Below are 24,922 nucleotides of genomic sequence, written 5' to 3' on the forward strand. Positions count from 1 at the left end.
ACAAATACTTGATTAGTGAAAGAATAAATGATACAAAGTTGACTGTGGGCTTTAGATTCAAGGAAAGCTTTAAGGAGGTTTGCGACTTTTCTTGAGTCTGAAAAATAGGAGAAATTTAGGGGAAGAGGAGCTAGAAACATATTTCAAACAAATGACACTTTACGGGTACATTTTGAGTAACAGGGCAGTGATGAAAAGTTGGAGTGAATCCTGGATCCATTATATACTATGGTATCTTTCTGAAACCCAGAACGATTAACCCACCTTCTGAAAATATATTGTCATAAACTGATAGACAACACTTACCACTTCTAGTCATTTAAATATTAAGCTATTTCGTTAAAACCATGGTATTAAAATTGAATAATTTTATGTTCACTTTAGATTCATTTCCTAAAAACTTAAAGAACTTTTTGATCTAGTCTCTACTGATACAATGCCAAGCTTAGAGTCAAAACAAGACAACTTTTTAGATTTATGAAAGGTAGAATGCTCAGGAAACAGTGCTGAGTCAAGGGAAATTTTTGTTTCTGATAACTTATCTTTCTGCTTTAGCTAGTTTCACACTAGATTTTTAAGGGCTAGAAACTGAGCCATAGAGCCCATATTCAGCTTTTTTATAAATACATTGAGAAATCAAGTAATCTGAGCCTCTATCCAATATCACCTATTCGTATCTTGATGGTTCTCTTAAAGGAAGTGGAATTTAGGACTGTTGATTACCCCAGTGGTGTTTCCAGCACTGTAATAGGCACTGCAGTGTTATAAAAGGTAGACAATATTCCTTTATTCTCAAGACACTTATAATAGCATGAGACATTCATCAATATAAGTAATTAGATTGGGGTTATTAAAAATCATCATCATAGCTATGATTATGCCATTATGTATAATGCATATGTGTAATGCATGTTATGTATTAGATGCTTTGCTTACTTAATAGGATTAGATATCCACAACAAATTGTGTAAAGGAGTTAGTGTCCTATTTTAATGATAAGAATGTTAAGGTTATGTGGTTAAATGTCCAAATTTATGCACTACCTGGTAGGATGTGTCATGATTTTTAGGGACATCTGGGTAATGAAAAAAACATGTTATTTTCACAATGCCATGCTACAATTTTTAAACCTGTTAAGTGTCACCAATTAAGCAATGCAAGACTTAATTCAGAAGGCCCTTGGATTCTGAAAGTGTCTACAAGGATCCTGCTTTGTTTGATGCCTAAAACAATACCATCTGTGGAAAACCTGTTGCTTGTTCACTATATATATTATCTCCTGTAGAAGTGTTATAAAACATTTGAGGAAGAAAACACTTTTGCATTAGTTCCTGTCATACTGCAGGTACCTTTTCTATTTCTCTTTTTCTGTCTCCACTGGACCCTATGTCTCCTCCCAGTCCTTATCTCTCTCAAATTCCTTCTTAGACCATGCTGTCCACTATGATGTGGCAACCAGCAACGAATAACTATTCAGCACTTGAAATGTGTTTAGTCTAAATTGTCTTGTAAAATGAACACCAGCTTTTGAAGACTTGGTACAAATAAAGAGAATGTCATTAATATTTTGCCATTGACCATATTCTGAAATTATAAATTTTTGATACATTAGGTTAAATAAAATATGTTACTAAAATTAATTTTACTGATTTTATTTTACTCATCTAATATGGCTACCAGAAAATTTTAAATTACATGGGTGACTCGCATTATATTTTTGTGAATGGCACATCTCTAGGCCATCTTCTCTTTTCACAAGACAACTTTGACATTCTTTTTCATTCTTATGATTTAAATTTAATCCTTCAGGTATGATCCTTAAATTTCTATCTTTGTCCTTGACCTCTCTCTGAATATTGTTCCTCCTTTCTAATTATCACTTAATACCTCTTTTATAAAGTCACATCGGCAGTTCAAATTGAACATGTCTCAAGTTAAACCGATAATCTCTCTACAGAGTCTTTCTTATTCTTCTTCTAATGTCAGATACCACTATTCCTCAAGTCACCTTAACAAATAATCTTGGAACCTCTGTGGACTCACTTATCTTATACATTCACTTAACTGCCATCGTTTAGGGGAATCTAGTCCTTTCTCTCCTTTTTCACTTATTGTCATAGTTACTTATTTGGCCATCCCTTAATTCTTGTCTAGATTATGGCAAAAGGGTATTACTTGCTTTCATGCTCTTATTTCTCTTACTCCTTAATTTTGCCTTTTTCAAAATTATTTTATGTCTTCGAGTTGATAATTGGATTAAAGTTAATTAACACAAGTAAAAATGTCTATTATCTATATCTTATTTAAAGTTTTAAAAGTAATTTTGCATACATTAGTTTACTTGATTATTTTTAGCAAGCTAGTGAGAAAAATGGGAGCTTTTAATAGATATAATAGAAGAAGATGATGATGCATAGAGCAATTAAAATGTTTGAAGACATGATGAGAACATATTGCTATCAAATTCTAGTCCAGAATTTTTTTACTCCTTAGAGATAGTAAAGATATTGAAAGCATAGTTTAAGAAGTCAGAAAAACCAAAGTTCAACCCCAGGCTCCACCACTTGCTAAATATTATGTTATTTTTGCAACTAAATCTCTCTGAGCTTGAGTTTCCTCACCTATAAAATGGAGAGTTTCCTCACAAGATAAAAAATAAAATGATGTGTTAAAGAATTTTGCCTAGTTTGTGGCATATAATAATTATTTTTAAAAGGTTAAATATAGTGTGAATAATAGCCATAGTAATTGGTTTATCAGGTTGTCTTGAATCAAATGATGATCATTTTGTCTCTCATTAAGAAATAATTTTGGTTTATTTTAATTCTAAGTATTATGATAACATTATGAAACTCATCAAAAGCAATTTCTTGCTATTGGTTTCATTTCCCCAATACAGCTGTGTGGGGGAGTATAGCATAGCTACGTGTGAGAGAAAGAAGAAGAATCACTCTTTTCTTGTTTATTTACCAATTGTTAGTTGAAATGGAAATTTTCCTTCAAGCAGCTCAAGATATGTCCTTATCAAATTTACCCTTTATTTTTGAAAAATTAAAAGTAATATTAATCACACAATGCAAGGCAAAAAGTGGTAGGAAGTCACTGACTCCTGGAGTTAAAGTTAAAATGAAGCAAAAAACAAAACAAAACAAAAGAAAAAACCCTACAGAGATAATGAAAAAAAAAGTAAAATTTTCTTCACCCATTTTTATTTTATATCTAATTTTTGCCTAGGGCGGTAAGGTGGTAACATATGGTTCATGAAACAGATTTGTTGAAGTCTTAGCAAAATGATTCTAGAAGGAAAAAAAAAAGAAAGGAAATTGAAAGGTCCAGGGTCTAGTTTGTTGGTCCAGCTAAAGAAGTCTGTTTTGTTTTGTTTTGTGTTCCCCTTGGGGAAACCTGCTCAGGATTTCATGTACGGTGTTTGAGTGACTACACCAGTCTCAGTCTTAATTCTGAGAGTAGTTGGTCTTAGGACATCCAATTAATGAGAGCAAGGTGTGGCAGTGGGAAGTGATTGGCCAAACGCTTAGGAGATAAGTGGTTATTGTGCTGCCCTTGGAGACTAGCTATGTTCTACAAGCCAGAGGGCTTTAAGTTAGAAGTCTGGCTTTAATAAAGAGGATTAGCAATTGGACCATAGTTTCAAGAAAGGAAGTCCGCTTAAAAGAAAAAGTAGAGACTAGTTAGCACAGGAGATGGATAGAGTATGACTTGAAGTAGGGATGGTGGGTAGGTGAGAATGGTTGTTCTGACTTCCCCTGACCCTGATGCACTGTATCCCAGGTCCGTAAGACAACGTTTGATGTAGAGAAAAAGGAAAGAATCATGGGAATCCAGATTTATTTGGCACTGGGAACCACAACCATTCTAACATAGTGGCAAACCTGACTTATTGGAAATGTTCATAATATAAGGGGAATTAGAGACAGGGGATTTCTGGGAGGCATCAAGTACTGTAATGTTCTAGATACGAGAGAGAGCAACAATAGCGACAAATATAGTTTCTGGCTTTAAGGAGCTCACTGTCAATTTGAGTAGAAGAGACACACAATTCAAATAGAAAACAGAAAACAATAGAGGTCAGGATATAATTATCTGCCAAAAATATAATAGGAACAGTAAAGGAGGTCAGAGCAGAGAGAAGGAAAAAGAGAACTTGCTTAGCAATAGCAAACAGAACATCACAATGTCCTACTTTTGGTAATTTGAGGATCATGTTGAAAAAAATTATAATAATATATTAAATAATGTTAATCTTCAATGAAGCAATGATACAAATGCAGTCTCTTGGTTCTGTTCTCCATTTTCAATTCTACCAGCTTGGATTTAAAAATAATAAAATATAGAAAATAGCATTGATTTAACATGCAGCAGAAATTCTGCTCAATCCACATATCAGAGGAGCAATGTTTGACTGACACCAGAAATCATAGTCACGAATTTCCCAAACTAGTCAGGATACCTGTACAAATCAAGTGGGAAAGGAGAGAACTTCTGTATCAGGGGGAACTTGCCTTGTTTACAGGATATAGAAGCTGCCCACCTCCAGATGACAATTACCATGCATACCTTGATCAGTTTTCTACATCTTATGATTTTTCAAGAGATGACACACACCTTTAAAAAAATTGAAATCTTCATTTTTTCAATGGGAAACTGATTCAAAACATTATTCAGGTCCAACAACATATGTCTGTGGGTTGAATTTGGTTGGCAGCCTTCTGGTTTTCCACCTCTTCTTGAATTTATAGCTGCTCTTAAGGAAGCAAAAACAGAGTGCAATGATTAGCAAGAATTCCAAATAACTTCTGTATACAAAATAAATCCTAATAAATGTTTAGTGACTGACCAGCACATTAGGTTATTCTATGAAAAAAAAAATCCATTTATGTACAGATTTTTCATTTAGGTCATTGGAGGTTTGTTGTTGCTGTTGTTGTTGTTGTTGTTGTTTTTGTCCAACTTTCATAGCTAGGCTCATTTTCCTAACCTGAAAGAACAAAACTTCTGCTGCTGCCAGTCCTCCTCAAAGCATTTTTTAAAAACCATTAACAGATGTCTCCAAAAGGTTAACTTTTCTAAATTACAGCAAGTATAGTAATTCTTAATTTGTCTGATATTTTCAAAGTCATGTAATATAAGATATAGACGGGAGCATCTACACATGTATGGACTATTGTTGTAGGACAGTTAAAAGAGAGGTTTGCATACCTTGGATGGTGATAATAGTAGTAGCGAAAATTTAAACACATGTGCACACACACATACAGATGTGAAATTCACAGTGCATAAGATGCGGAAACGTAGCTTGGGTGTGGTTTTATAACCCATTTCATCATGTGTTATCTATTAATAGATCAGAATCTTTAAGTCTCAGAAGTAGTCATGATACGATTGTAAGTGAATAGAGGAAAGAGAGAAAAAAGAATTATTGTTCAATTTTTTTTAATTAAATAGATAATCCTGATATCCATTTTAAAACTAAATATTTATGCATTCCCTTGTGACTTCAGTGTGCCCAAGACAAAATCATATACTTTGCTTTGTGAGGAGCCTAATTTAAGGCAGAAATTTGGCTACGCTACTTCAAATTATGGTAACAACTGGAATACAGTTAGATAGATACATAATAAGATATACAATATATATAGCGTATTGAAGGATCTGCTAAGATGAGGATTGAAAAATTCATTCAAAAACTTCCAATTTAAATAATGTGGACTGATAAATATTTTTTGTTATTTTGATAATTATGGGCTTCATAAAAGGAAACCTCACTGGCCAAAATTTCTGATTAAATTTGAGTGAAAACAATATTTTGTGGAATTTGTTTTGTTCCCACACCAAAGACCCTTTGATGTTTAATACACAAGAGAACTGTTTTGCAAGTGTTTAAATTGATGTTTTACTCACAAAGTTCATGACATAAACATTAAAACAAAAAACACTCATGCTGAAAGTTATACAATAGACCCTGATTGCTTCTGGTATGACCCTTTTGTGTTTTTCTTTTATGTAAAATAATTTATTTTGCAGCAACAGTTAAGACTGGATGTGTGTTTTGAGTAGCTAAACATCATACTTAAATTAATCTCAAATAGACGTACATAGTATTACTTTCATGTGCCTATATATTTATTTCTCTATCTTTGTATCTACTTACTTAGCTTAGCTTCCTATCCTCTTCTTTTCTTCTATTCCCAGCTATGATCCATACCACTTCCCCCAATCGCCAGTATATTCTAAAATGAAATGTATTCCCAGAAAACTTAATTACAGCAACCATACTAACAAATATAAGCCTAGTAGCAATGGGCTTTAAAAATAAGAAGACACTATAATAATCAGTAACGATTTTAGAACAATGCAGATATAATATATGAAAGAGTGATGGCCAAACATGTAGTTTCTCAGGCCCCTCCTCCGTCTTGCTGAACGTTAATATCTTTTGAAGGTACAGTGAAATCTTCATGATTATGAAGCTCCTTACACTGACCCTTGAGAATCACTGCTCTACAGTGTTTTTCCTCTTCACTACTAGAGCCATTTATTCATTTTCAACTGAAGTTGAGTTATTTCTGACCCTAAGTCCCAGGAGAAATCTTAACTTATTGCCAGTAGTCTTTAAGTCCAGTGGAATGAAGCTCTATGAGTTCAATAATAAATTGTTAAAAGTGATCGTGGCTTTGGTCTGCTCTTGCGATGCACACAGCAAGTGTGTTCCTCCTCATTTACAAGTCCCAGTACCTCAGCAAGTCATGCCTTCATCATTAGGCATTTGCTTTGTCCCTGACCACAATTTTCTCTACTGGTAACTTGGTCATGCATTGCCTCATTCCCTTGCCAGTCTCTCTTGTGGATAAATACCAAGCATTCAAAACTCTAACACTTATAACAAACTTCCTGATTGTTAACATTCTGTAAATCTAAATTTCTGAGTCTTCTCTTCTCAGATTACGTATTTTTTTTTCTTCCCTGCGCTGAATAAATTTTATATTCAACTTAGATCCCCAATTGCCAATGTTTACCATGACTATGACCAGAAATTTATGTAATTATTGGACAGAACTGAACCTCTTGTCAATATTTGTGGGTAGGAGAGCTAGCTCTTCAGCATCTGTTCACTTCAAATGGAGAGCCAGATTCTGGGCCTTTCTCACTTTGATAAATGAGAGATATCAGATCTTTCTAATTTAAAAATATATACATATGAATTATCGATTTAGAAAGAAAGTTATTTCTACCTCACACCAAATACAGAAATTATTTCCAGAAGAATCACAGTTCTAAAAATAAAAGTTGAAACAACAGATTTTTTAGAGAAAAACGTAAGAACAGTCTTTGTGGCCTTGGATTAGATAAGGATTTTTTAAGAGGACAAAAAAGCACTATTCATAAAAGGAAATACATGATAAATTGGAAATATTAAAATTAAGAACTTCTATTAATGAAAAGTTTCCATTAAGAATATAAAAAGCAACCCACAAGTGAAAAAAGATCATTATTGTAACACATATAGTAAAAATGACTTGTATCCAGAATAGGAAAACAACTCCTACAAATCTAAGTAAAAGACAAACAACCTAATAAAATACCTAACAAAAGTTTTGCACAGGCACTTCATAAAAAGATTATTACATAGCAATCAGTCACACAAATAAAAATTTGAATGAAATAAGCCCAGCAAAAAAACGTACATACTCCAGGTTTCCATTTATGTGAAGTTCAAAAATAGGCAGAACTAAGACAAGAAAAATAATTATTCTTGGTAGGGTGGGGTGGATAGTGATTGGAAGAGACCTTCAAGAGCTATCTGGAATGCTGATAATGTTGAGTTTTTTGGTTTAGGTGTGATTACATGAATGTGTTCAGTGTGTTATATTCATAGACTTTTATACACAAACATAGGCATACACACACTCACACACAAATGCAGAAACTATTTAAAATGTATTTTATGCTTATACAATTGAGAGGGAAAGAAACTAATTTTTAAATGCATTAAAGGAGATATTCTGAAATAGGTTAATGATGTTATCATTGTCACAACAATGGACTATGATATTACTGTCCCATTCTCAGACATGTCCCTTTGGCACTGAAATCCAATCCAATCAGTTCAAAGTTTAAAGACATGAGCATTAGGAAAAGACTAATTGGATGCAATAACAAATTTACTAAATAAAACAAATGTCAGCCATATTTGACTACTGTCAGTTACCGATTCCCGTTAATTACTGTTGAGCACTAATTATGCAATATGCAGCTTCTCCATATTTTAACTTGGGCAGGCCAAGATAGAGATGGAGAAAGTCTGGTGTACTGCAATCAGTGCGTGATTAGATGTAATCTGCTTGATAAAAGGGCTTTGTAATTGAGTCACATCCTTTTGGAAATAAATACTATAGAACATGAAATCTCAGGAAACAAGCAATCGCAGGTCAAAATGTATTTTTTGCACTTCATACTCTTCCAACAAAGATCAGTGAACCAGTTCTGTTCCAGAGAGTGTCTGAGACTCCACTTGTTCTGCCAGTGTTTTCTAATACTGTAGCTGCTGAGCAACTTGTTCTATCACCCATGTTTTCTCCCTACGTGACATTTCATCATTCAGTGCCCTAAGATAGTCACTCTGTTTTCTCTTATTTGATACTTGTTCACAAGAGGCGGAAAATGGCTCAGCATTTCTTGCTAGATTAGGTCAAAACTGACAGGGGAAACGGAAGATTGCATCACTTATGCACTCTTATGGCTCTCCTGTGTATCTAAGGAGATTGCCATTTCATAAAACGTCTTATGCTGCCTAAATATAATTACAATGGCAAAGGCATTTTGTTTCTATTTGCTTTTTAATTTTTACCTCTTACCTGATCACCAGAGGGAAATTCAGAAGCAATTCCATTAATCTTAATTTTATTTTTTCTACTATGCTCTTAATATAAACGTAATTACACCCTTGGACTTCTCTTCCTTAAATGTTTCATTTGTCATTCCTGTGAAATCTTTACTTTTCTCTTCATTTGGTTGGTAACCAGAAACATTAAATGTATACCTGGAAGTTCAAAGTGAGATTCCTAAAGTTCTAGAGAATTTTTTCCCCAGATCACTGGGTATCCTTATCATAAGGTTGGTGTTTACAAATAGATGTTGTGATATTTATTCTGATTTAAGTTATTCAAGCAACATCCCATGAGAATAATATGGTTCATTGTATAGTCTCAGTGGCTGGAAATTCATTCTTTTGGGTCTCTTTTCACCAAGTCTTTTGGGAGGAAATTATGCCTTAAAGAAAGTCATCAAAGTTTCCTAGGATCTAGGAGACACAAACAAATTCTTTAACAAGAGCTACAAGGTTCTCCTAATTCAGCCTTAATTAACTATCTCTCCCTAACTTTCCCACCTAACCACCCACATTCTAACATTCATTTTAGATATTCACTCTTCTTTTCCTTAAATCTTGTGATCTCAGCCTGCACTGCTCTTGATATCCCATCTGTGCCTTTGGAGTCCTATTTATCATACAACATCAAAGTCAAATGTCACCTTTACCTTGAAATTGTCCTCAGTCCCATCCTCCACTGCACTCTTATCAGACTCCATAGTGGACAAACATGTTTATTTATAACTTACTCCCAGGTTCTTAATAATTTTTGCAGAAACTGTGGGGCCTATAAGTATTTTGTTAGGGTAGAGGCTTAACAAAAATTTGAAATGTAAAATCAGTTGCTTTGCTCTCAATAAGATAGAGACTAAAAGGCTAAGAAAGGTGTCCATGGGATGAGAAATAGCAATAGGATACCAAGATCTAAGAAAAGATCAAGGTTGCCTTCCACACAATTTTGTCCAGGACTTATTCTACTCAAAAATGTATATTACTTGTCATTTTCACCATTTAAGATGCTTACATGCAATGACAATCACTGTATTTCAGTTTATCAATGCAGCTGACTTTGCCAGTAACTGCAATATTCACCCAGATTCCCTGATGTAAGTTAAATAAATGCAAAACCTTATTATCACATTTCCTATATATAACACCTGCCCAGTCAAAGACAATGTTACCCAATGGGGTGGCTATGGTCAAATTCTGTTACTGTGATCTTCCTTTCTCATTATATTTGACATTTTTGAAACTGAGTTTTATTGCACTCCCTCCGCTTATGGAAGTGGTCTGGGGAAATTAGACTTAATAGAGATGTAGAAGCCACAGGGAAAAAAGAAAAGAAAAGTGAACTGGAAGGAAACTGAAATTAAAATGTTATTTTGGTAAATGGCTGCTGTGGTGGAGACGACAAACAATTGCAATGCAAGTTAATTACTGACCTGTCAGAAAAGTGTAGCACGAAGGTTGTGCCACACATTACTGGAACTACCGAGGCCACAAGTCATTTCCACAGGGGAACAAACAGACTGTGCTGTACCACAGATCAACATAAGATCTTTCCAGGGGTTAGAAATGAATTTCTCAGAGAAGTAATATTTGTCTATGGAGTTGTCGTGAGCTCTTAGCCAACCTGGAGAAACAGCTCTCCTCACATATTTTGGGAAAAGAAAGGGGTCGTATCACCACAGAGGATTCTTGTGTGTTTAGGCAGAGGAGACCATTGCTCTTGGGGGTTGGAGTGATGAGGCAGCTCACTTGCCACACACTAATACCAAACTAATACTAATGAATGGGAATTCCAAAGGATGCACTCAATGCTTGCCTCTGAGATGGTTTTCCTTACAAAATCCTCGGTGCTAATTCATGTCAGGCAAGAGAGTCTTTGTCAGAACAAATAGCCCTGCTAAATTCTAAGACAGTGATAAGTGTCATTTTTTTTTTTATGAGACATAAACAAGAGGGTTACTCTGAAATGAAAATATGGTATTCTTTATATTTTTGAAAATTCTTATGATTCTCCAAGTATACTTTAATCTTAGACTCATAAAATGTGAAATGCATTGTATTTTTTTCTGCTTCTAACTAATCATGAAATATCTAAAGCTCATTTGGCCCTTAGAAACACTGACTAGGGTTATACATATTTTTAAAAATGAGAAATAAACTTGGTCAAGGACATTTTCCTATTGATAATGCTTTGTTAGGCTATGCCCAGTGGCATGTACTAGTTTCCATATTTTTTTCTATTTATATAGTCAACAAATATTTATTAATTTTGTCAGGAATATTTATAAATGATTAAATAGAAATAATGATACAATATGTGTCTAACATGGCTGCCCTATAATCATTTTATCTCCCTGTCAGATTTCCTTTAGGATTCTCATTACCTTGTGTTTTCATACACAGTTTCCGCTTGACTTGTGATATTGTGAATGTAGGCCCTGAGTTCTGTCCTGGGACTGCTTTGAACAGGTTGTGCACCTTAGGGAAGCTTCTCAGTATCTCTGAGCTTCAATTTTCTCTGCTCTGCAGCATGGAGATGTATCATAGTGCCTATTCAGCTTCTCCTAGCTCAAAAAATTCTTGATATACTTTTAATGCTGCTGAAGGGAAAGAGATGTCAAAAATTCACTTTCTAACTCTAAAAGGCAAGCTTCTGAGCCTCAATGTAATAAACTCAGTGCAACAAATAATTGGTAGAACAGCTATGAAATTTATAATTAAATGAACTACCACATTCACTTCTTTTTGAGTATTTGCAGTGAGAGTGGAGAATTGGGCCCAGAACACCACAGAACCAAGTCTGTTGAGCAGAACCAAAGTTTGTGTGGCTCTTATGAAGAGCATTGTCATCACGGCTTCCTGTTTTTAAAACAGTATTGAAAGTAGAACTAGTGCAATATCAGAAGCTATTCTTGCTCTTCTCTTGGTACATGTAAAATCAGGAAGTCTAGAGAAATTGTGAAGGCAGTCTTAACAGATTTACATTATAATTTCTAACTCAGGGATGTTTATTTAGAGAGTTTTGTGAAATCAATGGATATTTTAGACACATGCAAAATGAACTAACTCTTCAATATTTTCATCAGTCATTCACCAAGACTCTGTGTGCCTCTTGAAAGAACATAAATGCATAAGACATGAATGTTTTCTCTAATAAAATTAATAATGATGATGATGATGATGATGACCAGATATGTTATAGGTGGAACAAGGGAAATGCTGAATAGGCATGTCGATCACATGAAATTTAAAGTTAATATGACTTATAGCTAACAAAATGCTTGATGTTATTAAGCTGCATAGAAATACTCACAGACAAATATTATTGACTTTACAATATATTCTACCAAACCTGAAAAGTTGAGGGTCAAGGAGGGATGAAAACATGGGTGGAATAACAGAATATGATTTAAAACCCCTGTGAATATTCCTGGAATTGATATATATGTTTCTGGAAGCACATGCACTCCCTGATGCTGGCAGCTTAGTCATGACTGACCCTGTTGTATAAGGGTTTCTTTTGACTCACAGTTAGGCAGTTTGTCTCCCTAGAACCTTCTTTCGTAAAGACTTAAAAATAAGACCTCCATGACAGACTGTCACATTGTGCAACTCCAAGAGGCACCATTTACTAGACTGCAATGCTAATTAATATCCTGTTCCTAGTCACAAATGCTACTCCTCTCTGTTTACTTAAGTTTATACATGGAGTAGACTGATCAAAACTCTTTTACTGCAAGATATTTCTCCCATACAGGCAAGAAGAGATTCCAGTTTAAGATTCAGGTAAATGCTTCCCTGAGAAGTAAAAGGGAAGTCTGACTAATCATTTGTGACATTACTTTAATTAATCATTCACCTCCCATATACATCTAAGTGATTCACAGAGAGAATGATATGTTTCAAGTATATAGGTAAGAAAGAAAAGATGGTAGAATTTCAGCAGTGTTGACTCTGAGGATGAAATGAGGCCTGACTAGGTGCTGCAGTAGGGATTTGGCATCCACAATATGTAAAGACTCGCAGGTGCCTGGTAGAGGGGGAAAAAATGGTGTTAGGATGTAGGTGAAGAGAAATGGGAAGTTGATAGTGAACAGAAAAGGCTACAAGTGGGGTCCAAATACAATTCGTAAAGTTTGGCCTAGAAATGGCCTTATCAACTTGGTATGAGAGTCCTGACAGGATGGAAGAGAATAAATCATCTCTGAACCCACAAGTACAGCAGTTACAAGTTTCACAGCCACTAGCACAGCTGCTATTTCAGTCCATCGGGTTTCCTTCCGCCTCTATTCTCCCTCCTTCCTTCTGTACCTCCCTCAATCCTGCACCTCCCTCAGTCTTGCTTCTGTCTTGTACTCAGTTATCCATACAAGATATTTGTGTATCATTCCAAGGAAAGTCCTCTTCCCACATTCTCTCCTTCAGAGTGTCTAGAATACCAGCCTGTTACATTAGTGGCTGGGTTTGAAGGAGTGGGGCTTCCAGTCAATCCTTCAGCTCAATGAAGGGCTAGCAAGATGATCAGAATCACCCATACCGAGGTCAAATACCATTTTCATCATGGTATTTGATGTTATATTTTTCCTTCATAACACATTTCAGGATCTACATTATAATCTCATAGTTATTTGCATACCTTTGCATTGCTGAGCCCCTTGCCTGAAGTGTCCAACCTGCTCTGACTTTGGTCCAGCATGGGCTGATCTCTTTTGCAGACTTTCTCTCCATCTCTCAGTTCCACCTGAGTTTGATGCCATTGGTTCTCTCTCTACCTGGGCACAACTTTATTCTCCTTTAATTATGAATTGTTTCTCTATCACCCTCACCAACTATAAGCTGGTTGGTTTAAAAAAATATATATATATATATTTTATATATATATATTTATATATATTAGAGGCTGGATATATATATATATATTTATATATATTATATAATATATAAATATAAATATATATATGTTTATATATATTAGAGGCTGGATATATATATATAAATATAAATATATATATTTATATATATTAGAGGCTGGATATATATATAAATATATATATTTATATATATTAGAGGCTGGATATATATATATATAAATATATATATATTTCATATATTAGAGGTTGAGATATATATATATATATATATATATATATATATATATATATATATATATATATATATATATATATATCTCCAGCCTCTAATATAGTGCCTGCCACTTAGGAGAATCTCTATAAATGTTGAATGGATAATTTATATTCTGTTGGTAGGAATCTTTAACAAGAGGTTTTGTGTCATTTTCTGCATTATTCTCAGAGCACTGTAGCGCTCTGCAAAATTAGAATTCACTGAATATTGGCAAATATGAGAACAATTATGAGATAGTATCAAGTGAATGCCATTGTGGAGCAGAAGACAAGGGAAGCTGAATAAAGAGAATGAACAGAGTGCAGTAGGATATCAACAAAATGTGAGAATGGGGTCCGATGGGGAAGGAAGTGATAGCTAGAGGAGAGAAAGAGTGAGGAACGAAAAACAACATTAGCACTGTGGTAAGGGAAGAGATTAGCCGAACAGAAAGATCTGAAGGAGAAAGATTTTGAAAATGCTTTCTGCAGTCTGTCCCTGAGAAAACAGGTGGGGAAGCCAGATAAGAGGCTCTTTAAGTAATCCAGCCCTTTGACAGCAATGCATCACTAGGCAAATTATGGGTTGATTGTGAAATCAATACAAGAATGCAAATGTTGATTTGACAATAAAATTTGTGTAGGCTTTGAGGAAGTGATGTGTCCTATAAATGGCACCTGGCAGGGCTATGTAAATACAGTGGCTTCATGCTCTTGGTCAGAAGATAGTAGCTTTAGCCTGAGTGATTTCCCTCATCAATATTACAAACACAGCATCCTTAGAGTTTGAATCTATGAGTAATAGGGAAGAACAAGCCTTGAATTCACTCAGAGGAGAACTCAGATTTTTCTAGAAAATAATTGTATGTTTAATCTTAGATTCACCCATCCCCTACCCAAATCCCTTGAGTATCAATTCATACCACGGTATTTATATCGTTGCTTATCTGCCTAAAACTACTGAGCTCTGTTAAGTCTGTAGTAATACTTCTTGAGCAACCAGACTTTAAGCACATCAGTAATAGAAGTGAAAAGGACCTGACAGATCACAGCAATCCTCTAGGCTGCCCCTGCCCCTTCACTATCACTTTTTTTCCCAATGATGAAACAGAGGTTCATTGACTTGTACAAGATCGCAAAGGTGATCATTACAGGTAGTGTTGCTACTGGGCTCTTTCTACGCAGCCCGTCTAATTACCATGAGTCCAAAGCCCCCATTACCATGGCAATCCCCAGATTTTCATTCCTTCGTTCATTCTTATTTCAATTCACTAAAATATACCCTGAAAAAAAAAAACTGTTTTAATAGTAGCATTTACATATATGTCAAAGATTCATAGATTCACTTTGCTTTTTTCTTGAAATATTTTTTACTTGGCTAAGAAAAACTAATGGACTCAATAATAAATCATATACAGAATAAAACCCAAACGTATTTTCATCTACTGTGATATATGGAGAAATAACTATTTATATCATCTGCATATGACTGCATTCGCTTTCATACAGGTATATATAAATAATATTCTATTATCTTATTCTAATTAGATATAGAGGTAAGATACCTTTTGCATACGTTATTGGCCAGATTTGATACATTTTAAAACTATTCTCGTAAAAGTGGCTGTCATGATATTTCTATGGAATAGTGGGGATAAAATTTTCTTTTATTCAAATTATTATTTTAAATCTTGTTGAAAGAGCCCTTATTCTCAGATAAATTTTTATAAAACATCACATAGGTAGGAATATGGCTACATTCTTTTGGTCAAAAATGAAAATATGATCAAAATAAATCTGTTAAGGAATTCTTAAAACAACTTTCCCATAAACAACTTTTTGGGGTGTAACTGAAGTACAGTAAAGTACATGTATTTAAGTCTGTAATTTGATTATTTTTAATATATATATACTACTATAATTAAAACATCATCACAATCAAGATAACAAATGTATTTATCAACTCTCAAAGTTTCTCGAATCGTTATAATCCAATTCTCTCTCCAACATATCTCTAGCAATCATTGATTAGCTTTCTGTCACTATACGTTACTTTGTATTTTCTAGAATATTATATAAGTGAATTAACAAGTACTCAATGAGTACTTTTTTGGGAAGGGGGGACTAACTTTCACTCAACACAATAAATTTGTAATTTATCCATGTGGGCGTATGCATCAATAGTCCGTTCCTTTTTATTGTGAACAATATTTCATTGTGAAAATGAACTAGAATTTGTTCATTTATTGACCTGTTGATGGACATCTTGGTGTTTGTTTGTTTTGTTTTGTTTGTTTTCAGAATAAAATACATATTCATTTCTTTCTGCTCAATGTTCTTAGGAAAATGAATAGTCTCTCAGATCCTCATTTTTCTCTTCTATAAACAACTGAGATTAATGTCTTCCTCCTAGGAGTTTTGCAAGGATTAAACCACTAAACACATTGCCTGACACATAATAAATACTCAATAAATATTAACTTCTAAGTTATCACTTAATTGCTTTACTGGCATCAGTTATGAGGTAACACTTTCTTCCTGTTAAAATGCTTTCATTTTAAAATCATGTCTGTGTCTACTTAACTTGAACATTATCACAATTCTAGCCCAATTGTCTGTCCAACAAACAGTGGTACCAATACAGTTGGCTTCTTAAAGTACAATCCTTCTTTGGGATTCTATATTGGCTTCTATAACTAACTGATGACAATTTTTTCTAATGTATACACACACGCCCAGGCTAGCTAACAGAATGTCTATGTAGGTAGGACATGGAGAAAACAATCAGGCTAAAAAGGCGCCTGTTTCTAGAAGCTTAGAAGCTGTGTTTGCATCGTAAATGTTCTATTTTAAATGAGATGACATGTTCATTTGTGGAGCTTGTGGGGAGGTACAGTTGAAAAGGATTATAGATTTGGGGAAGCAACTAAACTCCCAGTCTGCCCACTGATGATGCCAGTTTAGTTATCTTTGTTTTCTTTTTCTGCATTATTGTTTCTTCACTGAATCTCCTTTAAAATGTGCCCACACTGAATTTTTCTGCCCAAATCAGACATCTTCCATTAAAATATAAGTAAATAAATAAACAAAAAAAAAGTGTTGATTTTCTCTTTCTTCATAAACATTATGTCCAACTAAACTACTGAATCTAGTTCTGTTGGCAGATGGTGGTGGACAAAAGAATTTTAATTCCCCCTCATGGATATTATGAGTGGAAGTTGCATCTCGGGCTGAGCACCATGCTAATAAGGCCAAGCCAACACATTTGATGGTCAATGGGACTGGCTTGGTTTGCTCTAACACCAGTTCTTCTAACTTAAATTTGATTTTATTGATGTAGGTTTTTGTTCACCCAAAAAGAGTGCTGGTGGTTGTATGTGGAGGTGGGGTGGAATGGAGTTAGTAATTGATCAGTGATTTTGTGAATGAAAAGAGCATATACCCTAGAGATGATTAGTTGGCAACATCATTTCTGTATAAGGAAGATTGTATTATGTTGCCATTAGTTTCTTGATGGAATTAGAAACTACAGAGTAAAGTATGCGGCCTATGAACTTGGAAGTCTTCTGGCATATACAGTACTGTCCACATATAAGGGTCACATAATTTAATTGATTAAAACAACTACAAAGGAATGACCTTTGTCTTCACTACTCAGAGAAGTGGAGACTATTTATTTCATTTTTGTACCTTACCGATTAATAGGAATTTGCACTCCATCAAAAAGGTTTTCATGGAAAAGTTCATGAGTAGAATAATATAATGCTTTTATATTTTATCAGGATAACACGGTAATATGCAGAAATCTACAAATGCAGATACCTCTGCGGAAATACCGAGTTCCACCCGCCAAGGCACCGGAGCTGTGCAGATGAGAATCAAAAATGCCAACAGCCACAGTGACAGGCTGAGCCAAACCAAATCCATGATCCTCACTGATGTTGGGAAGGTCACTGAACCTGTAAGTCAAATACCTCTAATACCCCAAGTTCCTTAATATCAAATTTTGTAAAAAAAAAAAAAGAATTAGTCCTGTTTTATTCGTTTTCCTAATGTGCATGAGAAAACTGTTTTCGTAATATATTTTATCTTGCCTACTTATGGTCATAATAATATTCCCAGTTCTGAGAGAAGAGATGGACTTAATCCAGAGTGATAAAGTGGATTTGGAGCTAGACTGAAGAGCACCTTTGACTCATTTTAAGGGCCTTCACTATCATGCTTCAGTGTCATAAAAATAATGAGGTTATGCTAGCATGTGGTGTTTGTACTTCCAAATACAGTACATCACTTTGAAAAGCCAGAGGCTAAATTTAGCTAAGAATGAACTGAGAAATAAAAGTCTTTTTTAAAAAAATGTGAAAATCTCTTTCTTAAAATCTCCCAGCCATACACAATGTTGGAAATTAGGATTTGATTTGGAACGAACTTAAACAATTGAAATGGTGTGGCAATTGAAGGTTTGGGGAGGAAGCCATTTTGTCTCGATAATGTGTCATTAGGAAGATTTGAAATAAAATAGTTAGAGATGAACTCTACTGCCAATTGTGTCCCTGCCCCTGCACGCATCCTGAGCCACTAAACACACTGATTGTGATGAGTCTCCTCTGGTTAATTTCCTTCCATAATGGTGGTAACTTGCAGCTGAGGCCATAGGATGTTACAAAATTATTTATGCAATGTTAGCCACTCTTTTGGACCCTAGACCTATTTTGTTTCTCACAGTGAGAGAAAGAGCGAGAAATAGGTTAGCTGGGGACAGGCTGCAAGTTCCAGTCACCCTGCAGAAACATGTGAGCTATTAATTGTATGTTCTGTTAGTATTGTAGGGGCCTATGAAATATTCAGCTTCCTAACTGAGTTATTAAATGAGATAAACTTGCTGAATAGCATGTTACCGATTATATTTATTCCCTGTTTTTCACTCGAATTTCAAGGGCAAAATTAATGCACAATGATCTCAGGAGCCTGAGAAATATATGATTTTAATCATCCTTTCTTCAGGTATTACAAACAAATTTAGTATGAGGAAGCCAGTGATTATATTCTGAGAGTGAGAAGTACATCCTTAGATAAGGTTACTCAGAGATGCATTTTTCTTTATTTACTTTCTCATTTAAAAGCATTGTCTGCTGGGAGGCACAACACTGCCAGCCTGACTCTGCTTTCAAACCCGCTAAAATGTTCCTCAACTATGAACTTGAGACAGTGGTTAGAGTAAATTATTGGAATCTCTATAATGTATTATCAGTAAGAACTGTACCTTTGAAAAAGTTTAAAAGTTAAGTATATTTAATGATGCCTAACATATTTTATTGGCTGTGTTTAACAAAAGGCACTATGCCGCAGTTGTTTTTGACAAGCATGAAAACATCACAGCATGAGACTGCAAAAGGAATTATGGAGAGAAATTACAAGTGATCCATCTCTCAATGAATTATCCACCTCAATAGCCCGCAGAACTCAGCTACCAATTAACACCTACTTTATTACATGTTGGGATGTACTTAATAACTTTCATGTGTTTATGCACTATTACCTTGACTGATGCCTCTTGTACAATTAGGCATAATTGGCATATCAATATGCAAAAGTTAAAAGGATTAACCCTCTTAAAACTAATGAGCATTTCTGTATCCAGCTGCTAAATGAGACAAAATTAGCATTTTTCACTTTTGGGCAGGATTTTATCATGCAGTTTCTCATTGTTGATATTACCTTGTTACATAACTTTAGTTTGGGGGGTTATGTGCTGGGCTGCTAGAGAATAAGAGTTTTCCAAAGTTAAATTAGCTATAATTATCCCAGCTTTTGTTTCCTCATTCTTAGCCTGGGCAATATGTATTCCTCGATAAGGAGCAAAAATAAAAGTTACTTTTGGTTATGTGTGCTCAGTGCATAATTATATAAAAAGGGTATTTTAGTGAGGATATGTCATTTCACCGAGAAAACTTGGCTCAGAGATACTGTATTGAAAGCTTGCCATGGCACTAATTTTCTTTCTGTCTCAGTTCTTTTCATCTCTTTTTTCCATGCACAATTTTCTGACTAGATACTGACAGAATGTAAAGTATTTTGGCATATTTATTCAAACAAGCCTGTTAAAGATATCTACTCAAGCTAAACTAAGAACTTGATTTTTCAGAAGTTGGAGGTTGGGGTGAGGTCAAGGGAGGAGATTTTGAATTTAAGAGAAACAGGAGAAGATGTATTCTAAAAATGCGTGTACATATTCATGTGTAGCGTGGTTTCTTATAACAGAGACACATACATTTATCTGTACAGAAAAAAATTAAGAGTACTTAGAGACTATATATGTTATACACCCTATTCAATATGCATGGCATATATAAATATATATAAATATATATGTATATATATATATATATACTATTTGTTCACTGGCATAGCAATTATGATAATCTAATATGGACTTACTGGAGTGTATAATAACATGAGAATCTGATATTAGATTCATAATGATTTAACTTATTACAAAAATGATAAAAGGTTCTAGGGTCAAATCAATTATATAATTTTGTCATTAATTTAGAAATTCCTCTGTTTTATTTTGTTCAGTTAAAAATATGTTTACTATAACTGTGACCTCAGAATACTGTATGTCTCTATTTTGCCTGGATATGTCTCTATTTTGGGTATTTTCAATCGAAGAGTATATCGTTTAAAATGCCAATATAAACATTTATTCAACCCTAAGACTTGCAAACGCAGGTGAATTTGAATTGTTAAATTAAAAGTTGTGATTATCTAAATGCTGCAGGCAATCATTTCAGTGAAACAGGTATTGATACTCCATTAGTATTTTATTGGTGGTATGCATCATTTTCTTTAAACAGCAAATAATCATTTTTTATGTGGTTAATGACCGATGCTTTTTCAAAATTCAAAGAGGTCCCCTTACTACCTTGATAATGGAGAGGTGGGAAGTTTGGACATAGAAAGATACGGTTAGCATGAAAACTGCCTGTGAGAGAGATCTGGAGACTGCTTGGTGGGAAAGGGACACTCTTTGGTGTCAGTGATTTGTTGTCTTATCCTGGGCACCAGAGTGAGCCCTCTTAAGGGTAGACTGCTTAGTTACCTGAATGTGCTGAACAGAGAAGCAGACGGCTTAGGGAGAGTAAATGGGGACAAGTGAAGTGTGCCTTTTTAAGGGCTAAAAAGACTAATGTGCAATCCGGCAAATAGCTAATGCAAAAGGTTTAATGTGATTTTGATATTATTTATAAGAGGGATGCTCCAGTCTGGTTGACAGTTTAGAATAGATATTAATGAAGAATTTAAATAGCCCACATCAGGAAACAGTAGACATAGGATTTGCAGGCAGGAGCAGTTTCGGCATTTAATGCTGGTGTCTTAAGAAGCAACATATATGAATATTCACCATCTCCAGTTTGTAAACCCTGCAGAAGTTCATCACTTCATTCATGGCCATTATGGACAAAGAAATATCTTTTTATTAGTTTTCAGATAAAGACTTAACTCGAACCATTCCTAAATGTTAACACACAGGACTCCTTTTGCTTCTGTTAAAAGTATGTGCTCGTTCATTTTTCATTGTAATATAAGAAAAAAGAGGAAACAATTTTCTTTTGTTTCTTACTTCTGTGATTATAGGATACTTGCCAAAGTTGTGGCTAGCCAAAAAGGCAGACATAAAAATTGCTACTAAAAATATAAGCCTTCTGTTTAGCAGAGTTTTTGAGAAATATTGTGAGACTGTAGGACTTGTCCATGTTTACTTCGAATGAAGCTTATAGTTAGGTTTGAGGCTTTGTTTGTGTAAATTGTCCTGAAGTGGATACTGATATTTAATTAAAATGACACTAAATCACATTGAATTGATAAGACTTGGCATCTCAAACAAAGGTAATTGCCCGTATTGGTTTTGTGCAAAAATAGTGCTGCTTGGAAAATGTGCAGCCAACACAGACTGTCAACTCCATTTATAGATCAATATGTGAAAACCATTGATCAGGCAGGCATGTATAACAGTAACGCTTTGCATTTATTTGTTGTTTTTATACCACATTAAAGCTTACAGGATTATAGGCTTCCTAAATATTTTGACTTCCTCATAAATATATGATCTGTTGCATGTTAATTAAATGAGAGTCTGCAGCCATTTCTAAAATTGTTTTTAGTTTGATGATTTCCTTTTATTGCTGTGGATCATATGATCTGAAAAGGGATTCGTTTCCTTTTGCATAAAGATTATTAAAGCTTATTTTAATATGTCCTGTTTAGTATAAGATGGGGTTGCCTTTTGCTTTGAAAAATATAGATACAGACAATTATTTTCTCTTAGCGAGTGGCTGATCTCCCCCACCCCCCCCCTTTATTAACTGGGCATTCTCAGCATTCAGGGTAGAATTATTTCCTGACATATTTTACACGCCTTGTAGATAATGGGTCTTCTTGATTTCTCCTGATAGAATTTGTTTTCTTTCTTTCCTTTTTATCTAGCTCTGTAGTACAGGCATCTGATCAAGCATTATGTAGAAAATAAACTGATCATCTCAATTTAATTCTAGGCACACACAAATATAATTTGAATTTTATTTTTCTGATTCAAGAACAAGGCTTATGAGCTGTTCTTATACACTGCATTCTGCAGTTAAATCTTTCTTATCTCATCAATGTAAGGACAGTGTTTTGTTCCTAATCTTTATTGGACTATTGTGGATGACATTTGTAAGCCATTTTGGTTTATAAGGAAAAGCTGGAGGACAGTGGAGTGAGACTCTCCATAGATTCAAGCTTCAGATATGACTACGCAATAATGTGTCTTCCAGTGCAATTTTCTTTGCCACTGAGAGGTCAATTTTGTTGAGAAATCTTTTTATATCCTCCATATACATCAGGAGTGCTGCTTTCAACAAAATACTTGGCTATATATATGATATTAAAGCAATAATAAAAGAAACAAGATTTCAGAAACAGCAAAATAAAAAATTATGAAATTCAAGGGTTACCTAAGGTAACTAGTCTGTGGTAGGGAAGACAAAAAAGTTTATTAGCCTGAATTTTGACTTTTACATAATGTGCCATGTGGGAGGAAAAAGAATCAAAAACCACCAGAGACTTCTTTCCTTGTCTTTGCCTTCCCGTGTCATTTCATGCTGTGAAAATCTTTAACTCTGTTTACCAAGCACAAATTGGACTTGCCAAAGGTTCAGAAAGTTTACAATGACACCACACTTCAAAGAATGAGCCTGGTCTTGAATTCACATATGTGGCTGCATCATTTCCATTTTAACTTGAGCACAGCTAAATTTGTTTCTAATGTCCTACTGATCGAACATGGCGCTGAATGTACACGAGATACATTTTTTTAAAAGTTAGTCCTCTGATTACTAATTTGAATCCAAAACTCTAACCTTGTTAGCATCTGGACTTATTTCCATAATAACAACCCCTTCAGAACCTACAAAGTAATGAATAATTGACAACAAATGAAATGTTTTGATAGTTGTCGGCACAAAGCATGTTTAATGTTTTGTGTTGCTTCCTAGCTAATTATGTAGATGACACATTTGTCAGACCTTGACTGCCATTAGAAACGTGTTTCCAGAGGGGAGAAAAACAGGCTATTCATAGAGTAATTAACTAGAATGCTCAATGACCTGTGAGAGATTCAAATCGCTGCCAGTTCAGACATTGTTTTGTTACAGAAGCAGAGGGGTAATTAAAATTCCAAATTACAGTCCTATGATGGAGCATTTGTTTGTTGACAGTATACTCTTACTCTAGTTTGTTAATTCTTTTTTAAATTGCTTCTAATCCATTTTATAGCTTTAGGAGTTCTGTCTTTGAATTTACTGACAACTAATATTATGGTAAATTGTACTTCAATGGAGTACTGAGTGCCTCACAGTTTCAAGGGAGCACAAGGTGGGTGGGATAAAATAACTCGTTCCCTAAACTGACATATCAGGTGCTGTCAGTGGGTTTGCCACTAATGTGAAACATCTTGTTAAATACCCCTTTTTCAATTCTGTATTAGGAGAAAACATCCTAGTAGGAAATACAGAGATAAAAAGGAAAGTAATGATAAACATCTAGAAAGGAGAAAGAAACCTAATCTCCCAACACAAAATGATTGATTAAGGAGCGCTGTTACCAAGAAGGAGAAAAGAGGAGTTAGGACTGACGATGACTTGGGGGAGGGTGTAGAGTTCAATTCCAAAGATGCAACAGTCCGTAGGAAAGCTCTCATAGGTCACTCAAAATAAGAACATGTTTTACAGCATTACCTTGCGTCTTAGGTCAATAACAAAATGTGGGATAATGGGTATCACCCAGGAATTTCTCAAGGAATTATTGAGATAGTTTACAAATCTAGAAGGCTAAAGGTCTAAAAAATTCAGCACAAGTGAAATATTTATTTAGATTGCTGAAAGTGAGGATATAGTTTTATTAAAAAGATCTGACAGAAGTCACACGGTATTTGATGCAGGCGAGCTGACAGAGGCATCCAGTGAGCGTTGATTATCCCGAAGTCACTGTCAGCTAGGATTGATTTTCACTTTCTCCGTTTATGTAACAGTTCCTGTAATACAGCTGACCCCGAATCACGTTACCTTGTCATTTCTATGCATGGATCAAGAAGAGATGAGCTGAAAATAGCTAGACACTGACCTTGAACTTGCCAGAAAAGTGAGAAGTGACAGTGGGATTTTTCTGTAGTTCGTGTACAAAGATTAAGGCAAACTGTTCTTCTGTTGAGTTCACTGTAGCAGCACAAGGGGGCAGAGCAGTACTAGAGATTACAGGTAAAATAGATTCCGCTCCAGCATGTAAAGGCTCTGAAATACCAAGTTAGAGCCAGAGGTCTCGTTTTCACATCTTAGTGTAGACATAAAGGAGAATTACTGATGAA

General features: G+C 34.7%; 1 protein-coding gene across 1 annotated transcript in view; it reads left to right on the forward strand.

The window, feature by feature from the left end:
* ARHGAP15 (Rho GTPase activating protein 15) overlaps window positions 1–24,922 on the forward strand; it is a 588,346-nt gene that overhangs the window by 7,366 nt on the left and 556,058 nt on the right. Inside the window, exon 2 of the mRNA XM_039855498.1 lies at window positions 17,802–17,980. Within this exon, the coding sequence (XP_039711432.1) occupies window positions 17,816–17,980 (165 nt within the window). The 5' untranslated portion in view covers window positions 17,802–17,815. The remainder of the gene's footprint in view (window positions 1–17,801; window positions 17,981–24,922) is intronic.

The sequence above is a fragment of the Pteropus medius genome, unplaced genomic scaffold, assembly GCF_902729225.1.
Source record: "Pteropus medius unplaced genomic scaffold, Ma_sr-lr_union100, whole genome shotgun sequence".
Lineage (NCBI taxonomy): Eukaryota > Metazoa > Chordata > Mammalia > Chiroptera > Pteropodidae > Pteropus > Pteropus medius.